At 42.0% G+C, this 24,689-nt stretch overlaps 1 protein-coding gene across 8 annotated transcripts in view; it reads left to right on the top strand.

Moving 5' to 3' along the window:
- SEMA5A (semaphorin 5A) overlaps window positions 1-24,689 on the top strand; it is a 505,234-nt gene that overhangs the window by 156,694 nt on the left and 323,851 nt on the right. For 7 of the 8 annotated variants that reach the window (XM_059916089.1, XM_059916090.1, XM_059916094.1 and 4 more), the window contains one exon: window positions 18,936-19,132. In XM_059916089.1, the coding sequence (XP_059772072.1) occupies window positions 19,012-19,132 (121 nt within the window). In that variant the 5' untranslated portion in view covers window positions 18,936-19,011. Of the gene's footprint in view, window positions 1-6,498; window positions 6,557-18,935; window positions 19,133-24,689 lie in introns of those variants that run through there. The other variant, XM_059916095.1, reaches the window with a different exon arrangement.

Here is a 24,689-nt window from a genome sequence, read left to right as displayed (position 1 = left end):
GTATCCATTAGCAAAATTTCCTCATTTGTTTCCCCCAAGCCCCATATATTCTGTCTCTATGGATTTGCCTCTTCTAGAAATTTCATATGAATGGAATCATAGAATATATAGCCTTTTGTGATTGGCTTCTTTCACTTAGCATAATGTTTTCAAGGTTCATCCAGGTTGTGACTATATCAGCACTTTATTCTTTTTTCTAGCTGAATCATATTCCATTGTAGGACATTCCACATTTTCTTTTTCTAATCATCATTAAATAGTTGGTGGGCTTTCACATTATTTCCTCTTTTTTGGACTGTTATGAATCATTCTACTATCACCACTCATGTACCTTTTTTGCGTAGATATGTGTTTTAATTTTTCTTAGGTATATACCTAGAAGTGGAATTGCTAGACCATTGGGATTCATTTTTACAGAGAGACAAGTAGTTTAGTACCATCTTACATTTGAAATGCAGCATACACTCTACACATTTTTTAAATGTGGGACTTTCTCCAGTGGGGTTGGTATTCTATGGCTGCAAAGTTGTCAGTCTGCCTAAAGCAGTCGGTCATTATACCATTGGCGAGACAGGATGGCACAGTGGTTTCTGAGTCAAGCACATGTGAATTCACGTTCTGGCGCTGCCCCTTTCTAGACGGCTGATAACCTGCAGCCAAAAGGTTTTGAGTTCTCTGAGTCATAGTATCTTGACTGGATAAAACGCGGGTCTGTGATTCACAAACTCTCACAGCTTTTTCCAAAGTATTTCTTGTCATTGCATGCAGAAAATGGTAACATTGTGTGGGTAGATTTGGTAAATGGTGGAGACTACTTACCTAGAGGCGGAAGCGGGGTGGTCCCCGGCACACCTGGATTGCAGCTCTTCGGTATCCTAAGCTATACCGGGCTACTCACCTGTGGCTCTCACCTGCTAGGAAATTGTTTTCTCAATGTGTCTGTACTCTTGCCTCTTCCTGTAACCTCTTCTGTTCTAATCTCTGAGAATCACCATTAACCACTAGTGAAAAATATTGGACTATAAACTAAGCTTTTGAAGGGTTATGATCTCCTTGTATTTTACCTTCAGTATGGTGCATGGGAGAAACTCACAAGATAAATGAAGACTCCAGCGACATGCTTTTGAACACTTTAGCTCTGACTTCCATTTAGGAAGCTATGGATGACCACCGCAAACGCCCTTCATTTGATCTAACATTTGATGCCACACCATCGTCATAGTTTTTCTAGGCTTTCGAACATTATCCTGTTTTTCTCGATTTGTTTTTTTCTGCGCTGGCTTCGGCCAGCAGGTCTTGGGTCACTGTACTGCTTAGGTAATGAATCTAATTTAAATTCTAGTTTCCTACTGTGAGCAAAATCTCTGGCCATGAGGAATTTCCTCCAGAGAATTTGGGTATGTCATCTTGTTCTGTTGCATTTTTCTCTGAAGCTTACAGCCCTGATCAGCTCTTCTCTGAGAAGAGGACCACTCAGATGTAGTAGGTGCTCCTGAGTTAGGGGGATGCTTTTCAGGTGGTGACCTAGCTCTGATGAGATGCAAGAATCTAGTCCTTTTAAAAATGATTAATGGTTGTTTTCGAAACCATCTTTCCTGTTCTTGCTAGCATCTTCAAGCATGACACGTGTAACAAATGTTCAGAGACTGGACTTATTAGAGCTGCTTCTGTCCTCTGGTGATGAAAAGAGTCAGAGAGGGGACTTACATTCCCAACTCATCTTGATTCTCCTCTGTAGCATTCTCTCAGTAAAAGAATACGTAAACACTTCTTCTGATGATAATAATTACACATGCCCATCTGCAGTAAACTTGCAAAACAACCCCCAAAGGTATTAAAAATCTATGCAGAACCGCACATCGCAGATGATTCTAATGATCGGGTGTATTTTCCTCCAGATGTTAATTGTAACAATTCAGATCCACGTTGTGGTGTCTAACAATTATTGAGCACTTACAGTGGGGTTTGCATTGTTCTAAGGGTTTCACATTGGTTAAAAAATTAAATCCTCAAAGGTTATCTCCACTTGAAGACAGAAATACAGGCCATACAACCAGCAAGAAACTGAACTGAGATTTGCATCAATGTCAGTCAGACTCAGCACCCAGGCTCCCAGTGTTTGTATGTTTACATTTCTCTATGAGAATGTCTGTGTGTCCATGCATGGGAGCTCGCATTTGTGGGTGTGCTCTGTGTGCACACATGCACTTGTTTATATGCTAGGCACAGAGTTTAGTTTTCTGCCCACACATTTAATATTGTATCTTGAGTATTTTTCATGTCCTTAAAATTTCTCTTAAAAACAGTATCCTCTTACTGTTTTTCTCTTAAAAACAGATCAGACCTTCCTGATCTTCTTTATTTGTATATTTCCCTTTCCGTAAACAGAAGCTTCCAGATCGTGGTTGTAATACATAATAATCAGACTAGCAGGGATATATTTCAAAGTAAATCTTTGTTGACTTATCTGATGAATTCCTTTGGAGAAAGTCCTAGAGATGAAACCGCCAAAGCAAAGTGTATGAATACAATTAAGCCCCTTAAGATTTTTCTGTGTGTGTGTGTGTGTGTGTGTGTGTGTTGGTGTATCAAAGAAAAAAAAAATTGAGTTTTGTCAAGCAGCCATAGCCACCGCCAAGCGCCTAGTTGTTCACATTTCAAAAATAGCAATTGTTAAAGCAATACCGGATTCTGCAAGGTGGAAACGAGCTTTCCTTTTGGACTTCTTAAATACGTAGCTTTCTTCCATAACTTGCCAATTTATTATGATTCATGAGACTAGTTACCAACTAGATAGATCTGTCCCTGCTGCAAGGGGTTGTCCTCAAACAGCGAGCTTTGTGCTTGGAAAACATCCGACTTTCCAGAATGAAGTGTTTGTGAGTGAAAGCACAGCCTCTCCACCTCCAATCTTATCTCTGTGGGTAAGGACCTGCTTCTTGTGGTCCTGTGGTTGTAATCAAAGAGAACCGCGTGAATTTTCCAGAATAGCGAGCTTAACCATAACATTTTGCCTCTTACATATAGTGTTAGAGAAGGTACGTCACTTTCATCTAGGCACTCAACCGGAAACACGATCTACCGCATATCGACAAAACAAACATGTGAGCTAACTTTCCTGTAATGATTTCACAGTATGTGCTATTTACCAAGCTAAAGGGGCAACTTTGAGAACAAAAATGCAGGATGGCCATGTCAGGATGGAAAGCATTTGTCAAAGCCTGTCCGCCTGATCATTTCCTCTCTGTATGAGCTGAGGGCTTTGCTTATTATGGTTTATCTGCCAAGGCTGATAAAACCAATCCCATTTTCTTAGTTAGAGTGAAGATTTCCTTTTTTTCCCAGGTAAAATGAGTGTAGTAAGTAAAGGAGTTGGAGGTCCCAGTTGTAGAAATGTCTGTACTGACTCATGGTTTACACAAGCATGTCATGTGTTTTCATCATAAGTGTTCTTCACCCGACTTTAAATGAGAATAATAGGAATTTCCTGTTTTGTTTGGAGAATCCTTATAGGAAGTTGGCTTCTGCTCTGTCAACATTTCTACCTTCTAACCATTCCCTCTTTAAACATGCCCTGCTTTCTGTCCTGCCCTCAGCTCCTGTTCGCCCATCATCTTCTATCCCTTATCCCGAGTGAGTCAACCTGAGCTGAATCTAAAGATGGACATTAGGGCTCCAGTCTCATTAGTTAATCTAGAAAACACATCTCACCCCATTCACTTATACTAAACCTAAATATTTTTACTCACTTTAAGTTACAAACTAAATCAATGCTTGTTGAAAATTCAAACAGTACAGAAGAATATAAAATACCCCCGCTGCCTAAGAGTAACCACAATTTTCTTTTACCTACAAACATATAAACATAAAACTCATCTGGTTTATTTCAGTCAAAAATGGGACCCCTCTCTTTCTTTCTCTCTCTTTTCTCTCTCTAGAGATAAATAAATATCTACACTTTATTTTTTCACTCAGCATCATTATTGGATTTTTACGTCCATGTACAGAGTTTTACTACATTGGTTTTACAAGCTGTATACTATGTAATAGGATGGATGTGCCATGATTTATTTGATTTCATTACTTATAACTTTGGTCTTTAAATTTCATGCAGATAAATGTGTTTACTACCCCCATTCTCAGTAAATTCTACCCTGAGACTTTATTCTGTTTCTCTGCCCAAAATGTGATCTTTTTATTCAGTCACATGATTCCCATGCTTCCAAAACTCACTTGTTCTCCAACCTCCTCCTATGTTAGCCGGACCCTTCTTTCCACTATTTGTAAGTGGTTGGTTGATCCATTCATTCAACAGATATTAGACATTTTCTATGTGCAAAAAAATGTGGTGGGCTTTGAGGGGCTACAGTAGCGAGTAGGGCACAGGCTCTCCTGCGTGGTCCTCCCATACAGCAGGGATGCCATGTCACAGGCAGAAGAAGCTGGACAGTGTGAGCTGAGGGCTGTGGAGACAATTGTAGCACAAGGAGGCTCAGTGGGGGCCTCCTTGTTTCTCACTGGGGAAGTGGTCACGGGAATGGGGAAGCTGGTGTTGGATCTGGACCTCAGAGGAGGCATGGGGTTCTAATACAGATATAGGAGAGTGTGTTCCAAGCAGAAAGGTGGAAGTGGACAAACAGGGTGGGTGGGGCTGAGGAGAATTAGTGAGTCTAATTGATCCAAGTGGTTTGATCATGGAGACGTGATGAAGTAGTGAATTATCTCCATTGTTCATTCAGTTATTTATTCACTTTCACGTGAGCATGACTGTGAAGTTTCTGTTTACATTTCCTTGCTTTTTAAATACATTTTTTATGTTTTATTTGTCACATTTTTAAATTGTCTTAAAACATGTTTCCATGATATTTATTATCTTTGTGAAACTGAAATATAATTGATTTACAATATTGTGTTTAAATATAGTCTTAACAAATTCAAATTATTGTTTAGTTTTGCTTCTTTGTATATTTGCACTAAATAGCGATTTACTATATTATATATTATTCTTGACTTTTTCTCTCACTGTGATGTTTCTATTATCTGTTTATGTTGTATGTAGCTGGTGTCTATCCATTTTCCCCGTGATATAATACACCATAAAATTTTCCATTCTCTCAGTGGACACCTGTATTATTTCTGGGTCTTTGCTATTATGAAAAATGCTGCTATGAATGTTCCTTTATAAGCTTCCTGGGGAGATGTGGAATTTTCCTAAGGCTGAGGCCACCCACCATCACAGCTCTTTTTAAACAGTGAACTGATTTTATCATCTCTTTGTAGGAAGACACTAATTTGGTGGTTAGAGATTTTCTTTTCCTGCAAGATTTAAGAAGCATTTTTTTAAATAGCTCTTACTTATTAAAACTTTTTTAGTGCTTCCTAATCACTAGGGAATTTTCTATGTTCTTTCAAATTAACTCGTATAATCTTAAGCTATGGGTTTTTATCTCCATATGACAGATAATGGAACCTGAGACATAAAGTTATTGTTGGAGCTAATTGCAACCCAGGCGGTCTGGGTCCAGAGTCCGTGTTTTCAGCATCTCTGGAATGCTGCCTCTCCCAAAGTAGCGGTGGTGGGCAGGGCGGGTCACCAGGACATTGTAGGCTGAGGGGTACCATAGGTAGTTCTTAATTTTCACAAGGCAAAATCAAGCAAGCAGGCATCCTGCAGCAGTGTTTAGCCCCCTTCACTGTTAAGGAACAGTGTGCCAAATTGGTGCAATCTGTCATTGCTTTTCCTGGACTTGTATTTAGGAATCATTCTTTTTGTGTTTCCATTAATATATCCACCATCACGTAGCTTTTAATATTTTGAAGTGCAGAATTTAACACACTTGGGGATTACTTTAAACCACGGAGACCTTTATTGTAATGTCCTCAATGACCTTTCCACATTTCAGGCTAATGAACTGAAGAATAAAACACCACGTGTCCACAGCACGTCTGCGTGTCCCCGCATTGCATTATGTGCTAATCGTTCGATGTTTTTGTGGCAGCTAATTCATGGTCTTCGTTGACTTGTTCTCCTGAAATCTCACCTAATAGATTGATTCCTTGTGAGGGAACTTGTAGTTTTCCATGGAAACGCTCCCAAAACTTGCCGTGAGCACTCCTCAGCGGCACTGGCAGAAAGTATCCAGGCCTTTACAATGATTTTTCCATCACTTAGATTAAGGCTGTCTTGGTTTCTCTCCCCTCTAGGATCTAGTCGGTCAGTCGATAATACTTAATATCATACTGTCTTCTGGGCCCTGGGGACATCCAGCAAGCAAGACCCAGGCTCAGTCCTCCAGTTCTGATATTCTTGTGGGTTAAACAGGCCATAAACAGATACACATCAGTTGAGTGATTTCACATAGTTTTGAGTGACTTGAAGAAGTGAACACAGAGGAATCTGGTAGAGGGGAAGAGGCTGTGCTTCAGCTGGCCTGGTTGGGGAGGCCTTTCTGAGGAGGCGACATTGAAGGACACCTGAGTAATGAGAAGGAGGCCCCTTGGAAGGACCTAGAGAAACAACCTCTGGACCTAAGGACCAGCAAGTGGCATCTGAAAGGTGATGAGTCGGTGGGCGAAAATACCAGAGAGATGAGTGTATGCGTGTGCGTGGCCCCAGCACGGCGCATGGGAGTGCTGGGGAAAGTGCAGAAGTGGGTGGGGACAACCCTTTAAAGAATACAGATATTTTATTTTCGTTGATTCTTTGTTTCCAGCTGTATTGAGGTACAATTGACAAATAAAAATTGCATATATTTACAGCGTACAACATGATGTGTTTTTTTGTTTTTTGGGTTTTTTTTAAAGAGCAAATAAGATGGGAATTTTATTGGAAAATTATGTGAACAATTTTATGAAACTTATGTAACTTTGATAACAAAACCTAAAAAAGGTAATACACAATCACAACTGACTTAAGATCTTAGTCAAGTGAATTAAGCAGCTGTAATAAAATAACAATCTGCCTTGATTTAGTTATAGTTAGGCTTGTAATGCAAAGGTGCTCCAGTATTAGGAAATCATATAAACATACCATATCATTAGGACAAACTGCAACGTGATGTTTTGATATATGTACACCTTGTGAAATGATTATCACAATCAAACTAATGAGCATATCCATCACGTCACATAGTTACCTTTGTGTGTGTGTGTGTGTGTGGTGAGGACATTTCAGATCTACTCTCTTAGCACATTTCAAGCACACAATATGGTATTATTAACGATAGTCACCATGCTGTCCCTTAGATTTCCAGAACGTATCCAGCCTGCATAACTGAATCTTTGTACCCCTTGATCAACATCTCCCTGTTTCTCCCACTCCCCAGCCCTTGGCAGCCAATTCTACTCTCTGCTTCTCTGAGTTTGACTTGTTCAGTCTCTTTACGAAGATTGCTCTGGTTGTAACGTAGATAATAGGCTTTGTTGCAGGGGAGGCAAGAGTGAAAGCCCCAAGACCCCGACTAGAGAGGCTTCTGCTGAGTCGGGGGGAGAGAGGAAGCGGCTTCACGTGGGACTGCAGCCATGGAGGTGAGAGGGGGCCAGCTGCGTGATCCATAGGACAGAGTTTACTGATGGTTTAGAGTGGCAGGTGGGGGAATTAGAGAAGCCAAAATGACTCTAGCTGTGATGGGGAGGACTCAGGCGGGAAGCAGATTTGGGGAAGAGGGGCAACTGAGGGTTTGTTAGGTCCATGTTTGGTTGGAGGTAATTCTCCGCACTCAAGTAGAAGAGAAGAGAGGATGGAAGTTGCAGTGTCAGGGTCAGGTTGGAGCTGGGATATACATCTATGTTCACCTGCTGATGGTTGCTCTTCCATAACTTGAGCTCCCAGGAGGATGTGTAGATGGTGAGCAGAGGGTGACACTAGACGCTAAGCCCATGTCGTAGTTGTTCAAGGGCTGGTGCACATTCTTCACTATCTAGATTAAATTATGATCAGTGAGGTCTCAGGCTCCAGGACTGGTGAATGATGCTGCCAGTCACTTCGTGAAATTTCTGTCCCCGAGCAAACACGTATTCAGGCCCAACTGAAGTCAGTTGGTAGAAATAGAGCACCTGCTAATTTTTTTTAGCCAGAGGATCCATGTGTCTAGCAGAGCTCCCGATTCCTAGTCAATAAATGATAACTGCAGAAACGAGGTATACGCTGGGACGGTACCTTCAGTGTAGCGAGATGACCATGGATTTGGAGCCAGGGATGTACCTGTTAGAATTGTTAGCTCTTCCATTTATCTGTGGGACCTCCTTGAGTCTTCACATCTGTAGACTAGGAAAGAATGCTAATACTTATTTTACAGGCTTATTTCAGGAAAACAGAGATGTATTAATGCTGTGCATCAACATATAACCTTCTTCGCACTTTCTTGTATTTTATTGTTCTCCGATTAGCGGAATCTTTGATTTTGATATGATGTGGCTCAGTATTTTTTTTTGTGATGAGAACTTTTAAGATTTACTCTCTTAGCAAATTTCAAATATGCAGTACAATATAGTTATTTTTTATTTTTGTAAGGATTTCTTATTCTTGTTTTTAATAAACGGACCCCAAAATTGTAATTAGTGCTCTTGAGGTCTATCTTTTTTGTCCTTAGACCAAAGAGTGTGACACATTTGAACTCAAATGAATCAGCTTTGGTGTATTGGTCCACTGGCCTAATAGGTATCATCAGACATCACACACAAGGGCCATTCCCAACTGAAATCTGAAAACACCAATCAGAGGCCTTTTCACTAAATAGCCTAGTTTTCCCAAGTGTATCAGTAGGCTATTATCTGTAAGTTTATCTGATACAATTTCAAGGTATTTGTATTTTCACCCTAGAATAATGAATTTGATGAATTTACTTCTGCTGTGAATTGTAATATCTTTCTCTTTTTTTTGTCTTTTGATTTTTCAAGTGGTTCCAGCACATTATGGTGTGCCAGAATAATTTATTCAAACCCCTCAGGGTTCACACACTTCAGTTATATCTTCCATGTGCTTTCATGTTTCCAGACCCGGGAGACTTCCTCTTTTTAGCTGGTCTGCCTATAGTAATCCCTTCATCCCTTTGACCACTAATTGGAAAATTATGACATTTAGAAAGGACATTTCTCAAAACCATGGGAATCCTCATATTTGGACCAGATGTTAAGAGAATTTTAATAGAGGAATAAAACATCTGTGACAATGAATAGCAGAGTCGTAGAAGGAAAGGGAACAAGAATTGCATTTTAATGGAAGCATAAATATTGATTAGAAGGTAGAGAGGTGTATGTTGATTTACATTGTTTTTCTCCATTAACTCATTCCTCAGGTGGTAACTTTTTGTGTCTGCTACATCCTGTATTGTCCAGAGGTTGAGATTTTCACAGCCTATTTTAGAATGAGGCACATACACAGGCAATTGTAGTTCAGGGTGATAACGACTATAATAGAAATGAGTGTTGATGTACAGAGGGGCCACATGGAGATGGGGGGGGGGGACTGGGAAAAAGTCAGAGAAGGCTACTCAGAGATGAAGCTTAAGAATTGGAACTAGAGGCAGGGAAACCTGTCAAAAACAGCTAACAATGTAGACGTGAGAAATAGAGAGGGTTGGTTAGGGTGGGGAGTGGGGCATGATTCTAAATATGGGTAAAAGGGAAGAGTTGTCAGAACATAGAGACATAATGACACATGACCTTTGGGAAGATGAAGGAGGAGAAAATGGTGGGTGAGTCCTCAAAGAGAGAAATTGGGGTGGGGTGCACTTTCATTTAAAGGGAAGATGGGAGTAAGAGTTCTGGATGCAGTAAGCACACAGGGAGATTGGGGTGTTAAGGAAACCAGGGAGGAGAGGGTTTGGGGAGATATTCAGTTGGAGAGGTCATGGGCGCAGATGCCATGGTGATAGATGTCCAGTTGCATCAACTTACCGGACTTGGCAATCAGAAGTCGACCAATGATGCTGACCAGGGCAGAAACGTTGGGGAGCATTCTTTTCTTCCTGCCAATGTTGCATGCTTTTGCAGGTCATCATAGACGTCACACCTTCTAGGTGACAAGAGGCAAAGTGGCCCTCCAGCTCCTGCCTATCTTACCTAAAAATGAACAGGAGCTATGAATAGTAATTGTCACATTATGAGAGTCATTTATAATGTGATTATTTTGTTCTGTGCCTATGAGTTTCCTCTCTCTAGATAAATCCTTTAGAAATTGTCAATATAGTTATGTTGCCTTGAAAGACTCGTTATTTAAGGGTTTGGTTTTTTTTTCATTCTTAGAAAGTATTCCTGTTGATTTAGCTAGCACAGAAGTAGATTGAATGAACCTACACTTAGTTTTAAAACCTGCTGACAAATAAAATTAATATTGCCTTTGTGTAAATAATAATTTTACCTAATGGACTTCATTTATTTTTATGGTCCCTCCAGGCGATCTGGAGCTAAACAAGGGGAAAAAAAACAAAAGTGTAATAACAATTCCCTTTGAAGAGAGATATAAAATAAGGTCACTGGAGCTGAACCATTATTGAAATGTGTAAAATACGTCAATGTTTGCTTTTTCCCATTTTATTCCGTGAAGTCATTTTATATAGCCATAAAATCCTATCTCATCTCAGTTCAGATACGATGAAAACCTATGAGTAATAAAGTCATTTTCTTACTCAGTTACCTGAAGGTGGCATCTGGCAGTGTTTCTGTACTTGAGGGCGGTCAGTGTTTTCATTAAGACATTCCTAAAAACGTTGCACTAATTCATTTGTGTTAAACCTCTTTTGGCTGAAATTTGGCAGTCACGGTACATGGGTTAAAATAATATAAAGAGGATCCAATTTTCATAAAAATGTACCTAAAAAGTGAAGATGCAATATGTCTGGTGAACATCCTGATTGCCCTTATAGACTCAACGCAGTAACAAGAAAACTTTAATTTTGCTTTATTTCTCAAAGAATAAAATGTTCGGTTATTGTTTTTGAAAAAGGTTAGAAGAATCTATTTACTTGAACACTGTGCATTAACTTAAGTTTACTGTTTTATTGATCCCTCATTTAATCCCATTTCCTGCTCAGTACCTAGAATGTCTGACATTACTACTAGGAAAGAGCACAGATTCATTCAACACGTTCCTTCCAGCCATGAAGACACTGAGGGCTTGGATGCCCCCTGACCTTTATTCCCCCTTCTTTGAACACTTGAACTTGAAGCCCTTCAGAAGCCATAGCTTCTGTCTTCTTCCTCCATTCAGAGGGATTCCTCCCTTTTCTATGTTCCCTAAGACTTTGCTCCTACTTCTAGGATAATTTGGTAATTATCAAAAGATGGACTTTTACTTGCTTGACTACTCATACCTGTGAGCTGGAAATGCCCAGACTGTGTCCTCTTCTGTGTTGGAGGGCTGTCCCTTGCCCACAGGTGGCATCCTTCAGTATGACTGGCTGGATTAATGATGCCCCCTGTTTCCAGGCCATGGGTTCATCTCTTACGCTTTACTCTGGGGAGAAGACTATGTTTCTGGGGGTAATTCGGGTTGTTTGAACTTGTGGCCATAAATGTGTGGTTTTTACCAGTGTGAGCAGGAAGGCTGAGTGTGCCAGGCAAAGGGCCAGTGGGTTTTGCTCCTGTTTTGACATGGCCTGACACTGCGCACTTGATCTTACCTTAACCTGTAAGATCTGTTCAATTCATTTGAGCCTTCGCTTTCTCTGCTGCAAAGTGAAGGGAGAGATGAGGTGATTTCAGCCGGCCCTTCCACCTCTCAGATTCAGTGAGTTGTTGACTCACTTCCTGCCTCCTGTGTGCCAAGGGGCTGCGTAAACCATCCGACAATGGTGCTTGTTCAGGGGCAAGGGATGGCTGAGTTCTGGTGATGCTAAAGAGAACGTCGGCTACGTGATTTCTGATTCATTCAGGTGGCCGATTCAGCTTGTTGGAATGCATACATTTGGGGCTGTAACTGCGTGTTCAACCCCTAGCTTGTTTACGATACGAAGGAGACGTCAAAGCTTAGAAACGCGAAAGGTTATATGACTTTCCATGGAACCCTTGATGAGGAGGCAGGCACTGTAATTGGTTCATCAGGGTTTCCCAGGAAGGATCTGCCACCTTGGCTGGAGTAGGCGGCCGCTGTGTGTGCAGAAGGTGGAGGCCAGCCTTGACCTTGGGTAGTGGGAAGACTCGGGGCAGAAGTGGGGCCCGAGGCGTCAGCAAACATGCAAAGAGTGTGCAAGGCTTACCCGGAGGACCGTGGCTAGGCTGGAGGGGCTGAAGCGAAGCCCTGACACTGGGAGTAGTGGAGGTGAAATTAGGAGGAGTTGGTTCGTTGGTGGAAGGGCAGAGTATTCTCTTCGGAAAGCAGTGGAAAATCCTGAGAGGGTTTGAATAGGGCAAGGCTGTTTACCTGGCAGCAGCTGACGACTGTGCAGTAGATGTCGTAACACCATGTTTGGCTGTGCCAGGGTGTGCGGGAATAAGGCTCCATGGTTTGTTCAGATGAGGGACTGATTTCTTCAGTGGTTCTGCTGCTTTCGGTTCGGGCTGGGGCTTTAGTTCTCTGGGGGAGTGTTTCATCTGATCCCATGGAATAGGGCCAAGAGATGGAAGGAAAGATGAGGGCAAACACAGACCTTTCAGAAGAGCTGTCCATCCCCTTCTTATAAATCCTGTCGTTGTGCTTCTGATGTTACAACAGACTGTAACTTTTTGCAGTTGAGATGCGCACGCGAAGTATCCTCCAAAGGGCTGCTGTGCTCCAGTGGGTGTGGGGCTCGGCTTCCTGGTCCTCTCCGAGCAGCTCATTGGTCAGTTCTCTCACCTGACTTCTCCATCTTGTCTGCAGTGGAGGTCCTAAAGCCATCACGTAGGAGCCGGGCTGGCAGAGTTTCTGTGGACTCTCTGAGTTGCGCCCATGGATCTGGCCACTTCCAACTTTACAGTGGGTCAAAGACTCAGAGGAACACCAGCCTCCCCTGAAAAAAAGTACATGAAGCTTATTTTGGATCTGTTTTTATTAATCACTAGTTAGACTTTGTACCTGAAGCAAAACTTCTTGTGTAAGCTTTCATTCTTTTGATTTCTATTTTATCTGACAGCAGTTTTTTTTAACTAAAAGGAACAGTTATTTTCTATTCGCCAAAGCCTATTCATTTGCAGTGTGGGTGTGAATGAGAAATGTTATTTATTGCACAAACATGTATATACGGAGTTTTGCTTATTTAGATCGAGCTTATAGAGAGAACCTACTCCCACATCAGGAAACTAAAGGGAAGGCTTCAGGGATTTTGAAGTAGATGCAACAAAAATGCTTCTGTTTTGTAGCCCAAAGTGGCCTACTGTAATAAATCTTCCTATTGGCAAAATCAACTTGTTCAGTATTAAGTCACCAAACATATTTTTAATTTTCCAGAGGTGGTAGGATGAAATTCGAACAACTTTTATTGAAATTGATCCTTTGAAAATTCCTTCATCATGTATTTCCCCGATGTAGCAAATAGTTATAATTAACGTGACTTTCGTTTTTATTGAAATTTTGCTGAAATGACTCGATACGAATTCAGTTGGGTGATTTATATAAGCATATTTAAAAATAATCTTTCAAGTGATGATAGCTTATTTAATTTCTAAAGAGGGAGAGGTATTTTGATACATAGAAATCAGAGATTCTCAACCAGGGCGATTTGACAAAGTCTGGAGCCAATGTTGGCACAGATTGGGGGGTTGCTACTGGCATCTAGTGGGTGGAGAGGCCAGGGATGCAGCTAAATGCACAGAACAGCTCCCAGAACAAAGAATTACCTGGCTCGAAACGTCAATAGATTGAGCACTAAAATTTCTGATATAAATATGCTTCTCCCCACCCCACCATATCCCACTGAGAGGTGAGAGTCCAGGATGGAAGGACCTGATAATTTAGATCTGAGCCTGTTTTGAGTAAAGGACTATTCAACGAGTTAGCTTTGCATGGTAGGATGCTCAGAAAACCCTGATCTAAATGAAGACTGTGAACACCCCTCCCTGGTACCTTACCAGGCTGACTGTTTACAGTACCTTTATTTTAAAAAAGGTAACATGTTATAGTCTGAAAATTATAAACTTCTAAAAATCACCTGTTCTCATTAAATGTGCTTCCCTTAGCTTAACGTGGCAAACATATAATTTCATCTCATCCCCAAAGGACCATGGGTCTGTCCTATTTTAGCAGCTCTTTCACTTGACAGGGCGTTTTCTTCTCTAATCATCACTTTCAACATCCCAGGGAAGGAACGTTTCAGGCACTTGTGTTATTCTTCTTCACCTTTCCTTCGGGAAGCAAGATGTTAGGATTGAGATGGGAATGCATGGCTATTGGAAATACAGGACAGGTCCAATTGGCAGTTGTCTGTATAACTTGTTTCATGGTTAACAGAAGGGGATTCTGTGTTGGCTTGGGTCTGACACACTGAAAACTATCTGCAAGAGAAGAATTTGCTTTTAGCCCTAGGGTGACCTGAGCTCAGTCTCAGAGGTCGAGATGGCCGTGCTCCCGTCCATTTCTGTGATGGATTTCTGTTCAGTGGGAGTTGATGTGTCAGAGACGCTGCTCTGGGTGCCTCTTGGGTGCCAGGTGTGGGTGTAATTGCTTGGTGTCCTGCCTGCCACAGAGCTAGCTAGCACTTGCTGAGAGTTCACTGCTACTTTCATTATCCTTCCCATAATTTTTTACAATCACCATTTTGTTTTGATGTGGGGCAGTGATACTCTACCTGCAGCCCTTTCCCAAGTGGACTGGTGAGGGTGCTCCAAATCTCCTTGCTCTGAACAGATCAAAATTACATCTAAAACATCTTTAGCAGGACTTCCCTGGTGGTTTAGTGGTTAAGAATCCGCCTGCCAGTGCAGGGGACACAGGTTCGAGCCCAGGTCCGGGAAGATCCTACATGCCGCAGAGCAACTAAGCCCGTGCGCCACAATAGCCCTTGTGCCTAGAGCCCATGCTCCACAGCAAGAGAAGCCACCACAATGAGATGCCCGCGCACCACAATGAGATGCCCGCGCACCACAACAAAGAATAGCCCCTGCTCGCCACAGCTAGAGAAAGCCCACGCGCAGCAATGAAGACCCAACGCAGCCAAAAAATAAAAATAAAAAAAAATAAAATAAAACGCCTCTAACAGGTGTTACTCTTTTTAAACTTAATTTCTTATTTTATATTGGAATATAGTTGATTTACAATGTTGTGTTAGTTTCAGGTGTACAGCAAAGTCATTCAGTTCTACAGATTCTTTCCCCATATAGGTTATTACAGAATATTGAGTAGAGTTCCCTGTGCTGTACAGTAGGTCCTTGTTGATTATCTATTTTATGTATAGTAGTGTCTATGTGTTAATCCCAAACTCCTATTAAGATATGTCATTTGGTAAAATGTCATGTCGTAAGTCTCAGGTCAGAGGGAGAAGAAAGATGGGCTGCTTCATGTATTTGCCTCCAGACTGGAGTTCAGGAGCAGTCTCCAGTTTTGCAGACTGTGACCCCTTTTCCAAGAGTGAAATTAATCATACTTTTAACTTTATAACCCAGGAAAAAATAGCACGTGTGCCTCCATTGTCCATTACAATGTACTGGCCTGGTCAGGGATTATGGACCCATTGGACAGATGTATCCTTGGCTCCCAGTTTTCCTCTCCATGCCTTCCTCCCCGTTCATGCTCAGACTCTCTCCCTCCTCCAGAAACCATACTCTTGCCTCCTCATGATTTGCAGCCCCTTTACTTTTTTCTCTGCCTAATTTGAACATTTCCATCCATGGGAGGATTGAGTCAGTGGGGCGCAAAATATGGAGACTGTGAAATTCGATGTACCCTCCACTTCGTGTTTTCTCCATCTTGACATCTCACCATGTATTCGTGTGCACACCCCTTTTTAAAGAAGAGACCCCTCTCCTCCCTTTCATAACAACCCTCTCTACTGGAACCTTAATAGTTTGCCACCCCGGTTTTTTTTCTGGATCTTATACCACCTCTCCCTCTTAAATCTACAATCTCTTCTCCACTCACCACTCCTCAGAAAAGAAGCCACATTTAATGATCTGTTTTCTGTACCCTAAAATTTTCTGAACTTTGGTCCTTCAGTGCTTACCTGATTTCATTGAATTTTCTGGGGTTACCTAGCATTCAAGGTACCACAGATATTCTGCCCCACTTTTGCTTCATCTGTTCCCTTCTTGGTTTCTCATGTCATGGATTCTGTCTCCTATTTTTCTGAAACTGACCCCAAAGTTGACCATTGACTGTCCTTTGACTAAAGCCAGTAGTCTTCGCTCTACCTCATCAGCGTACAGTGGATGAGGTCTCTTTTTATTTTTTAATTTTTTATTAAAAAATTTTTTTAACATCTTTATTGGAGTATAATTGCTTTACAATGTTGTCTTAGTTTCTGCTGTATAACAAAGTGAATCAGCTATATGTATACATATATCCCCATATCCCCTCCCTCTTGTGTCTCCCTCCCACCCTCTCTATCCCACCCCTCTAGGTGCTTTGGTACCGAGTTGATCTCCCTGTGCGATGCAGCTGCTTTCCACTAGCTATCTATTTTACATTTGAGACCTCTTTTTAAAACGTGTTATTTCTATCCTCCAACTTAACTTGGCTCCCACGGTGCTGTGTTCACTTGATGCGCTATATCTGTTCTCTTGTCTCATCTTCGTGTAGTTACTTTTCTTGAACAAATTCTAAATATTCACTTCTCTTTAGCCCTTTTTTTCTCTCATGCTTTCCTTTGGTGTGTCTCAACCACACCCATGATTTTAAACATTCCAAAGATTATATGCTGTCTCTGAATTCTTTTTTTTCCTGAGCATCCAACCTGGATTTTCCACAATCTGCTGCATTTCCTTAAATATTCTCTTGGCATCTTAAACCCAACATGCACAAAACCAAATGATCATATCTTCCTCTAAAACATCTTCTGTTGATTATCATATTTTAAAAAATGGCATGACTGTCCTCAAAGTGACTCACATTCTTTATCTTCAGTCCATCTGTGCCTCTTTGCTTTCTGTTCCTCCCAATTTAACAAATTAGAACAACAACCATTTATTATATTTCACACTTCGGGGGTTAGGAAATTGGACAGCGCTCAACTAGTTGATTTCTTTGCTCTTGTGATACTAAAGTCACTCAGTGGGTTTCGACTTTACTCATATATCAGGTGCCTTGGTGGGGCTGGTTGGGAAGCTGGGCTTAGTCGGAAACATCACCAGGAGGACCTATAAGTGGTCTCCCTGGCATGGCAGTTTCAGGGACAATGGGCTTCTGACCCAGTGTCTCAGTGCCCCAGAGGAGACAGGAAGTAGAAACTGCTAGCCTCTTAGGGTATGGGCTTGGAAACTAGGGTACCATCACTTCTGACCCAGTGTCTCAGTGCCCCAGAGGAGACAGGAAGTAGAAACTGCTAGCCTCTTAGGGTATGGGCTTGGAAACTAGGGTACCATCACTTCTGACCCAGTGTCTCAGTGCCCCAGAGGAGACAGGAAGTAGAAACTGCTAGCCTCTTAGGGTATGGGCTTGGAAACTAGGGTACCATCACTTCTGTTGTATCTGACTGAGCACAGCAGTCAGAGAGCCAACCCAGATTCAAGAGAGGGGGTGAAGATCCAGCCTTCAGTGGGAGGAAGGTCGAAGAAGCTGTGGGCATCTTTAATTTTCTGTACTTTGCCTTACCCATCACACTGAGTGTTTGCTGGGTTTGCCTTAATTTCTGTTCACATTGACCCCACCTGAAGTCACAGCTTCCTTTCTTTCTCTTCTGAACGATTGCTGTATCTTCAATTTAACTTCTCGACCTTTATGCTCTTCTTTAGCCGATTTCCTATGTATGCTATGGTGAGAATGATTACTATTTCTTCTAATGTTAATATACTGTGGTAGCTTATTGCCTAAGAACAGAGACCTCAGACCTTAGTATCATTCACCGTCCAAATCTTAACCCAACATTCTCTCTAAGCTGCTTTCCAGTTCTCCCCTTTCTATCCCCTGGGGTCAAGTACAGTAAACACATGTTGCCTACTCATTCCTCTTGGCCCTCAAGTGCATCCTTTCATCCTCTCCTGGATTACTTCCAGAAGTCTCCATCTGTTGAAATCCTCTTTATCCTCCACTATTAAACTCAAATATGAAGTCTTCCTTTGACCCACTCTTGATCTCTCTAAATAGCAGTCGTACTCTCTCTCCTAACCCCCATAGCGCTCCTGCTTCTTTTTTATGATTTTCTAACAGCTTGGATTATAGTTATTTTTATGAGCCTATCTTATTTTAAAGCTTATTAATCTTTTAAATTATTCGTAATCTTTAAAGTTTCCCAGCTCCCAGCACGGCCATTTCATTTCACCCAGTAGGTGCTCCATCTAGGTTTTATTTGATGCACACTTGATCTCTAGCCAAAAACTTTGCAGGCAGGTCATCTGTAAATTTCAAAGGAGAAATGCACCCACTGTGGATGATTTTTAAGAGTTGGGTAGCATAGTGTTAATCAGGTTATTAGTCAAGGACAGACAACGGTCATGGCCTTATTTAATAGGGGCTTTTGTATTTTGAAAAGGGAAGGGGAGGGATTCTTAGGGCTTCCACATATAGATCTGCATTTGCATGAGGGGGCAAGAATGATGTTCCAAGGGAAAACCAATCGACGATCACAACTCTGAAACCGAATTCTTCACGGGGGTGGGGATGATGACAACTTGATAGAGCTTAAACTTGAACATTCCTTCTTTTATAGTCAATGGCTTATCTCATAAAATTATTGGGAGGAAAAGAGGTCTAGATTGAGACATACATCATTACTCACACATTTCTGAAATATCTCCTAGAAAAAGGTGTGTTTGTCCAAGCACGGCAAGGCTCTTTTTTTTTAAAGGGCGTGATGGGGCTTTACTGAAAGACCACCCACCAGAAAACGTGAACCCATGTTAACGCACTTGTTCTCTTTTGCGTGTTTTAGGCACTTTCCCCACATGACGGGACGACGAGCTTCTGGTTAAAGACAAGTGTCCAGAGCCTAAGGTCTCCTGCCCACCATGAAGGGACCCTGCGTCATTGCGTGGCTCTTCTCAAGCCTGGGATGGTGGAGACTCGCCCAGCCGGAGACAGACGCATCTCAGTGCCAGAGAGCAGAGCACCCGGTCATTTCCTATAAAGGTGAGGGTCGAGCACGCTCTGATTGCAAAGGCACCATTTAAATGCTCGTTCCATACTCATAATAGCACTGGTTATCACTCTATTATTCTGTGAGTCTTGTTTTAGACGTTGTTTAAAATCAGAGCAAAAATACAAAATCCCCCATCACAAGAGTTTCATATTCTGAAACTGATCACTATCTTAAGAAGAATCCAAGCTCAGAATAATCATAGGCAGAAAGTCCCATAGTTGAGGCCACTTTTACTTAACAGGTGCTGTCAGCCTCCTAGGCATTTGAACCGGGGGAGAAAAATGTGACCCACAGAAATAACAACAAAACCAAGCAAAACAAAAAATTCTTCATTTCAGCATTTCCCAACAAAGCCTTAGTCCCACCACACAATGTACGCCTTTGTCTCTATCTGCCATTGCGTGGCAGACAGAATTGGTTTACTGTCTCAAATATGCCTACATATCTGTAGGATCAATTGATTAGTGTGTATACACATTCTTTTATTCTTTAATTCATCAAAATTTATTTAGGGTTCTTTACACCCTGGACATTTCTAAGCATTTAAGGTGATAAGTAAACTAGTCTTTGTCTCTGTCCTCAGGGAACTTGCTCTTATATCATGAAACTGAGTATAATTAATCAGACATTGTATTTTAATAATTCATCCAATGAATAGTTTTGTGGTCTGTTATTTTGTAACTTTTATATCACAAAAAGATTTGAAATATATACAAAAATAGAAGAGTCTAAGGAACACCCAGCCCCTGTATTTATTAATCCCTGGCCCACCTTTTTTCATGTATATCCCCACCCATGCTCTACCCACATTCACCAAATTATTTTGAAGCAAATTCAAGAAATGATACAATAGTGCCATAATATTTCACTTCTTGGCTATCGAAGATAAGGAATTCGTGATGCCATAATCACACCAAAACATCAGAAACCCAGACAAAAACCAATGCCATAAAATTAACAAACATCCAGTGAGTCCTGTGAGAGCCCTGATGGTCCCAGGAATGCTTGTGCCTTGTTCTGGTAACGGTTGAACTGAGTCAGGAACGGAAGGACCTTCATCTCTTGCAGTTGGCTGGTGTCGTCTATTGCAGTTGGCTGGTGTCGTCTATTGCAGTTGGCTGGTGTATGTCTTGAGTCTCTTCATCCTTCGCTGTGTTTTGTTGTTGTTGCTCTCCCCTTACAAATTAATTTTTAAAGAAACTTGAGTCCATCGTCCTGTGGAGTTTCCACAGTACAGGGTTTGCCCAGCGCTTCCCATTGCTGTCATTCGGACGCTTTTCCGTCCTGAACGTGTCTGTAAATTAGTAGTGATATCCAGAGGCTGCCCAGATTCAGGTGTGCATCTTTGTGTCTCTGCTGTGTCACGGATGGTGCTGCGTCCTTCATTGGGATGTGAATTGATCAGTCATCGAGGATCACGGCCTATATCTCCTGATTCATTCATGGGTGAAAAACTGGGAGTTTTTAATTTTACTATTCTTTTTTCATTTAATGGCTAAAATATTTCTACATAAAGTAACTTTCCCTCCTCAACTATTTGAATATCCTGAGGGTGCAACTGACATAGGAAAGGCAGAGTGAATGCTTATTTTTCTTCCCTTTACCATTTTTGTAAAGAGCCTACTTAGTTGGTTCTCCAACATTATCCAGAGGGGACAAATAAAATGTTATGTTTGCTTTTTTAAAAAAAAAAAGTGGTTATTAGAATTATTTTTAATACATGGATTTCAATATTTGGTATATTTCCATCACTTGCAGCTTATGTTCTTACAGATGGTGAAATCATCACATTTCAGGCCTAGGGGAGCCTCTTGAGGTTGGCCCCTGAGTTCTTTGGCAACAACCCAAGTGGCCTTGGATGGCTTGATTATTCTCCGGGATAATAAGACTCCTCTTATCCATTTCCTTCTATTGACCTGAGAATCAGCCATTTTTATCTGATTCAAGCATAGGGGTGATCAAAGTCAGGTGTTTTCAGTGTATAGAGCTAAGGAAAGCGTTCTTTAAAACGCACCAGAAGTTGTTCTGGATACTTCCAGCTCATCTCCAGGACTCTAGAGACTTTCTGATCCTCTTCCATTTTATGTCTCTATCTTTCTCTCCTGTGCACAGAATCCTGTCTCTGCAGGTCAGCATAATTATTCCTTTGCCTTTTCCTGTAATACATACTTAGTCATTTCAGAATAACAGTTCTGTGCAACTTTAGTCCTTGTTGACTACAGAAAACCCTTTCGGATGATTTTTCTTCTTTTCTTTTAGTCCTCAGGGTATAAATCTCACCGGAAAATTGAAGCAAAATTAGCACCTTGAAATTGAAAGAATTTCCCTTTGTAGGGTTTTGCCCCCAACTCAAAATCCAGTTAATTTCATTTGTTTAATTTCACTTGATTTTTCGAGGTTTTCAAAATGTACATTACATTATTCTGTAGTGTTTTAAAGTCAAATTAATAAAACAAGCGGTGTTCAGAGAAACTGTTTTCCTTACCTTGTTCACTCTCTCTGCCTTTAGCTCACCTTTTACTTATAGTTTATAGTTTATGCTTCTTTTTAAATATAAACCAAACTCCACACACACATACACATGCACATATATATTCATACCCTCTTTTCTTAAAAAGTAGCATATATACAGAGTTTTCTCTATCTGGCATTTTTTGACATCATGATATACCCTGGAGTCCACGTCCCAATAGTATGGATTTATGTCACTTCTTCTCATAGTCACATAGCTCTCCTCTATGTAATGAACTCTAGTCTACTCAGCAACTCCCTGCTGGGAGAAGTGATCATGTATAGTGTTACAATGTGTAGTGCCTCCTGCACTTTTGATATTTTTGCAAGTGTAACATTGACAGAGATTCCTGGAATTGGGATTGCTGGGTCACGGGGTGACTGCAGTTGTGGTTTTGCTAGATAACTGCCTGATTCTCTTTCATGAAGGTTGCACCATTTTGCATTCTCGTTGCCCTGGATAGGAGTATCTGTTTCGCACTAGACTTTCCAACAGAGTGCACTGTTAAGCTGTGGGATTTGGGAAAACCCCATAGCTCATAAATGGCATCTCAATATACTTTTAATTTTCATTTTTAAAATTTGTACTGAACATTCAACAGACATTTAATAACTGCCTATATATGTACCGGGGTCTGTGCTAAATATGGAGGAGATAGAGGTAAAAAACCTAGTTCCTGTTAAGGGTCTAGAATATCTTGAGGAATATAAACCAAAAGGACCGTTGCATTACATTGTATTAAGGGTCCTCTCTTTGCCGGGTGCTGTGTGAGCCCAGGGAAGGGGTGTCTGAAGCAGAGAGCCTGGGCTGTAGAGGAATGGTTAAGGAGGTTTTCTAGGATGCAGCAACGCCAGAGCTGAGTCCCAGATGATTGTTAGAAGGTGTTTATGAATCTCATGAGGGGAGCACAGCAGTTTTTGGCAAGTGTCGAGTACAGTAAGCCATGAAATCTTAGTTCAGATTACAGAGAGGAAATAGAAGGAGATGAAACTTACAGTGAGGATTCAATAATGCACGGCATCAAAAGGCATCTCAAGAAGTCCCCCTTGGGCTTTCCTGGTGGCGCAGTGGTTGAGAATCTGCCTGCCAATGCAGGGGACATGGGTTCGAGCCCCGGTCTGGGAAGATCCCACATGCCGCGGAGCAGCTGGGCCCGTGAGCCACAACTACTGAGCCTGCGCGTCTGGAGCCTGTGCTCCGCAACAAGAGAGGCCGCGATAGTGAGAGGCCCGCGCACCGTGATGAAGAGTGGCCCCCACTTGCCGCAACTAGAGGAAGCCCTCGCACAGAAACGAAGACCCAACACAGCCAAAAATAAATACATAAAATTTTTAAAAAAGAATAATCAATGTCTTAAAAAAAAAAAAAAAGAAGTCCCCCTCTTGTCTGCACAGGCTCACCTTGGAGGATGGAGAAATGCCGGCAGGAAGAGCAAATTCTGGGACCACTGCTGTGACCAAAGGGAGCAGCGATGAGGGCCTGAGCTGCGGGAGTGGTAGCAGAAATGTAGAGAATTGGGTGGATCCTGGAGATGTGAAGAGGGAGTTGTTGATGTTTTAGAGGATATAAGACAGGAGGGGGCAGGAGGCACTGAGAGTGAGCCCTGAGTTCTTGGCTGTTGATTCCAGACGAAATAAAGAAGGGGAATCTGAAATGATGTCAGATCGAGAAAGCTGAGTTCCTAGCTGCCATCGGCTGGAGTTAACTAACTGAGAGCAGGTGTCATGGGAACCAAGAAAGGAGAGCTTTTCCAAGAGGGAGGTGGCCGTCAGAGTGTCTCATGATGCAGCCAGTTCAAGGCACCTGTGGGCCAGAAGGTAGAGTGACAAACTCATCCTGATTTGCCCGAGACTTTTTGGGATGTAACACTGAAAGCCCTACTATCTTCTGGGAAAACTGGGACAGATGGTCACCCTCCCAGAAACTCTGTCAGCAATGGTGTATTAGTTTCCCAGTATTGCTGTAACCAAATACTACAAACTGGGTGGTTTAAAACAATCACAGTATCTTCTCTCACAGTGCTGAAGGCTAGAAGTCCAGAAGCAAGGTGTCACCAGGGCCACGCTCTGAAAGCTCTAGGGAAGAATCTTGGCCGCTTCTTAGCTTCGGGGGGCTGTCAGCAATCCTTGGCGTTCTTTGGCTTGTGGACCCATCACTCCAGTTCTCTGAGTCTGTAGTCACATGGCATTCTCTCTGTGCGTCTGTGTTCTGTGTCTGTTTTCCCTTCTTTTTATAAGGACACAAGTCATACTGGGTTTAGGGCCCACCCTCACCCAGCATGACTTCATCTTAATTAATTACATCAAGGCCCTATTTCCAAATAAGGTCACAATCATCACAGGTGCATGAGGTTAGGACTTCAACATATCTCTGGGTGGGCGTGGGGTGGACGCATCAACCCGTAGCAAACGGCATTTATCAGAGCAGTTTGGCAGCAGTGCTGGGGATAAAACTAGATGCTCATGAGTGAAGGGATAAATGTGAGGTGAAGAAATAGACATAAAAATAGAGAATTACTGTCTCAGTTGGCAGGGACATGAGGACAGGGAACGGCTTTCAAGAGAGTATTACTTAATCATCCTTAAATGGTACTGGTGAAGAGAGAAAAGACAGGGGGAGATAATTGACTAGGCAAAGTCCCCGGGGCTATAGGAGGGGATAGGATATTGGGCAGAGGTGAGGGATTAGCTCACAGGAAGGAGACCCCACCTCCAGCCAGCCCAGAGGGAGGGAGGCCAGGGCACCCAGGATACAGGGCAGTTGGAGGGAGTACCTGGGGACCTCCGTCTTGGCTGAGAAGGAGTATGCAGGCCATGGGCCAAGAGTATGGGTGCTTTAGGAAGGAAGTGCTTCTCCTAAGAAAGGATAAGACTGTTGATCAAAAACAGACATAAAAGATTCCCTGTGGCTGTTTCGAGCCCAGTCAGCCCTTGAAATGTCTCCTGTTATAGCTGAGCAGGGCCATGGCTATGTCCCATAAACACTCTTCTGCGCTCAATACAGGAAAGTTTGAGAAGGTGTGATCAAACACTGAT

Source organism: Balaenoptera ricei, chromosome 3 (genome assembly GCF_028023285.1).
Source record: "Balaenoptera ricei isolate mBalRic1 chromosome 3, mBalRic1.hap2, whole genome shotgun sequence".
Classification (NCBI taxonomy): Eukaryota; Metazoa; Chordata; class Mammalia; order Artiodactyla; family Balaenopteridae; genus Balaenoptera; species Balaenoptera ricei.
This window is presented reverse-complemented; position numbering and strand designations above follow the sequence as displayed.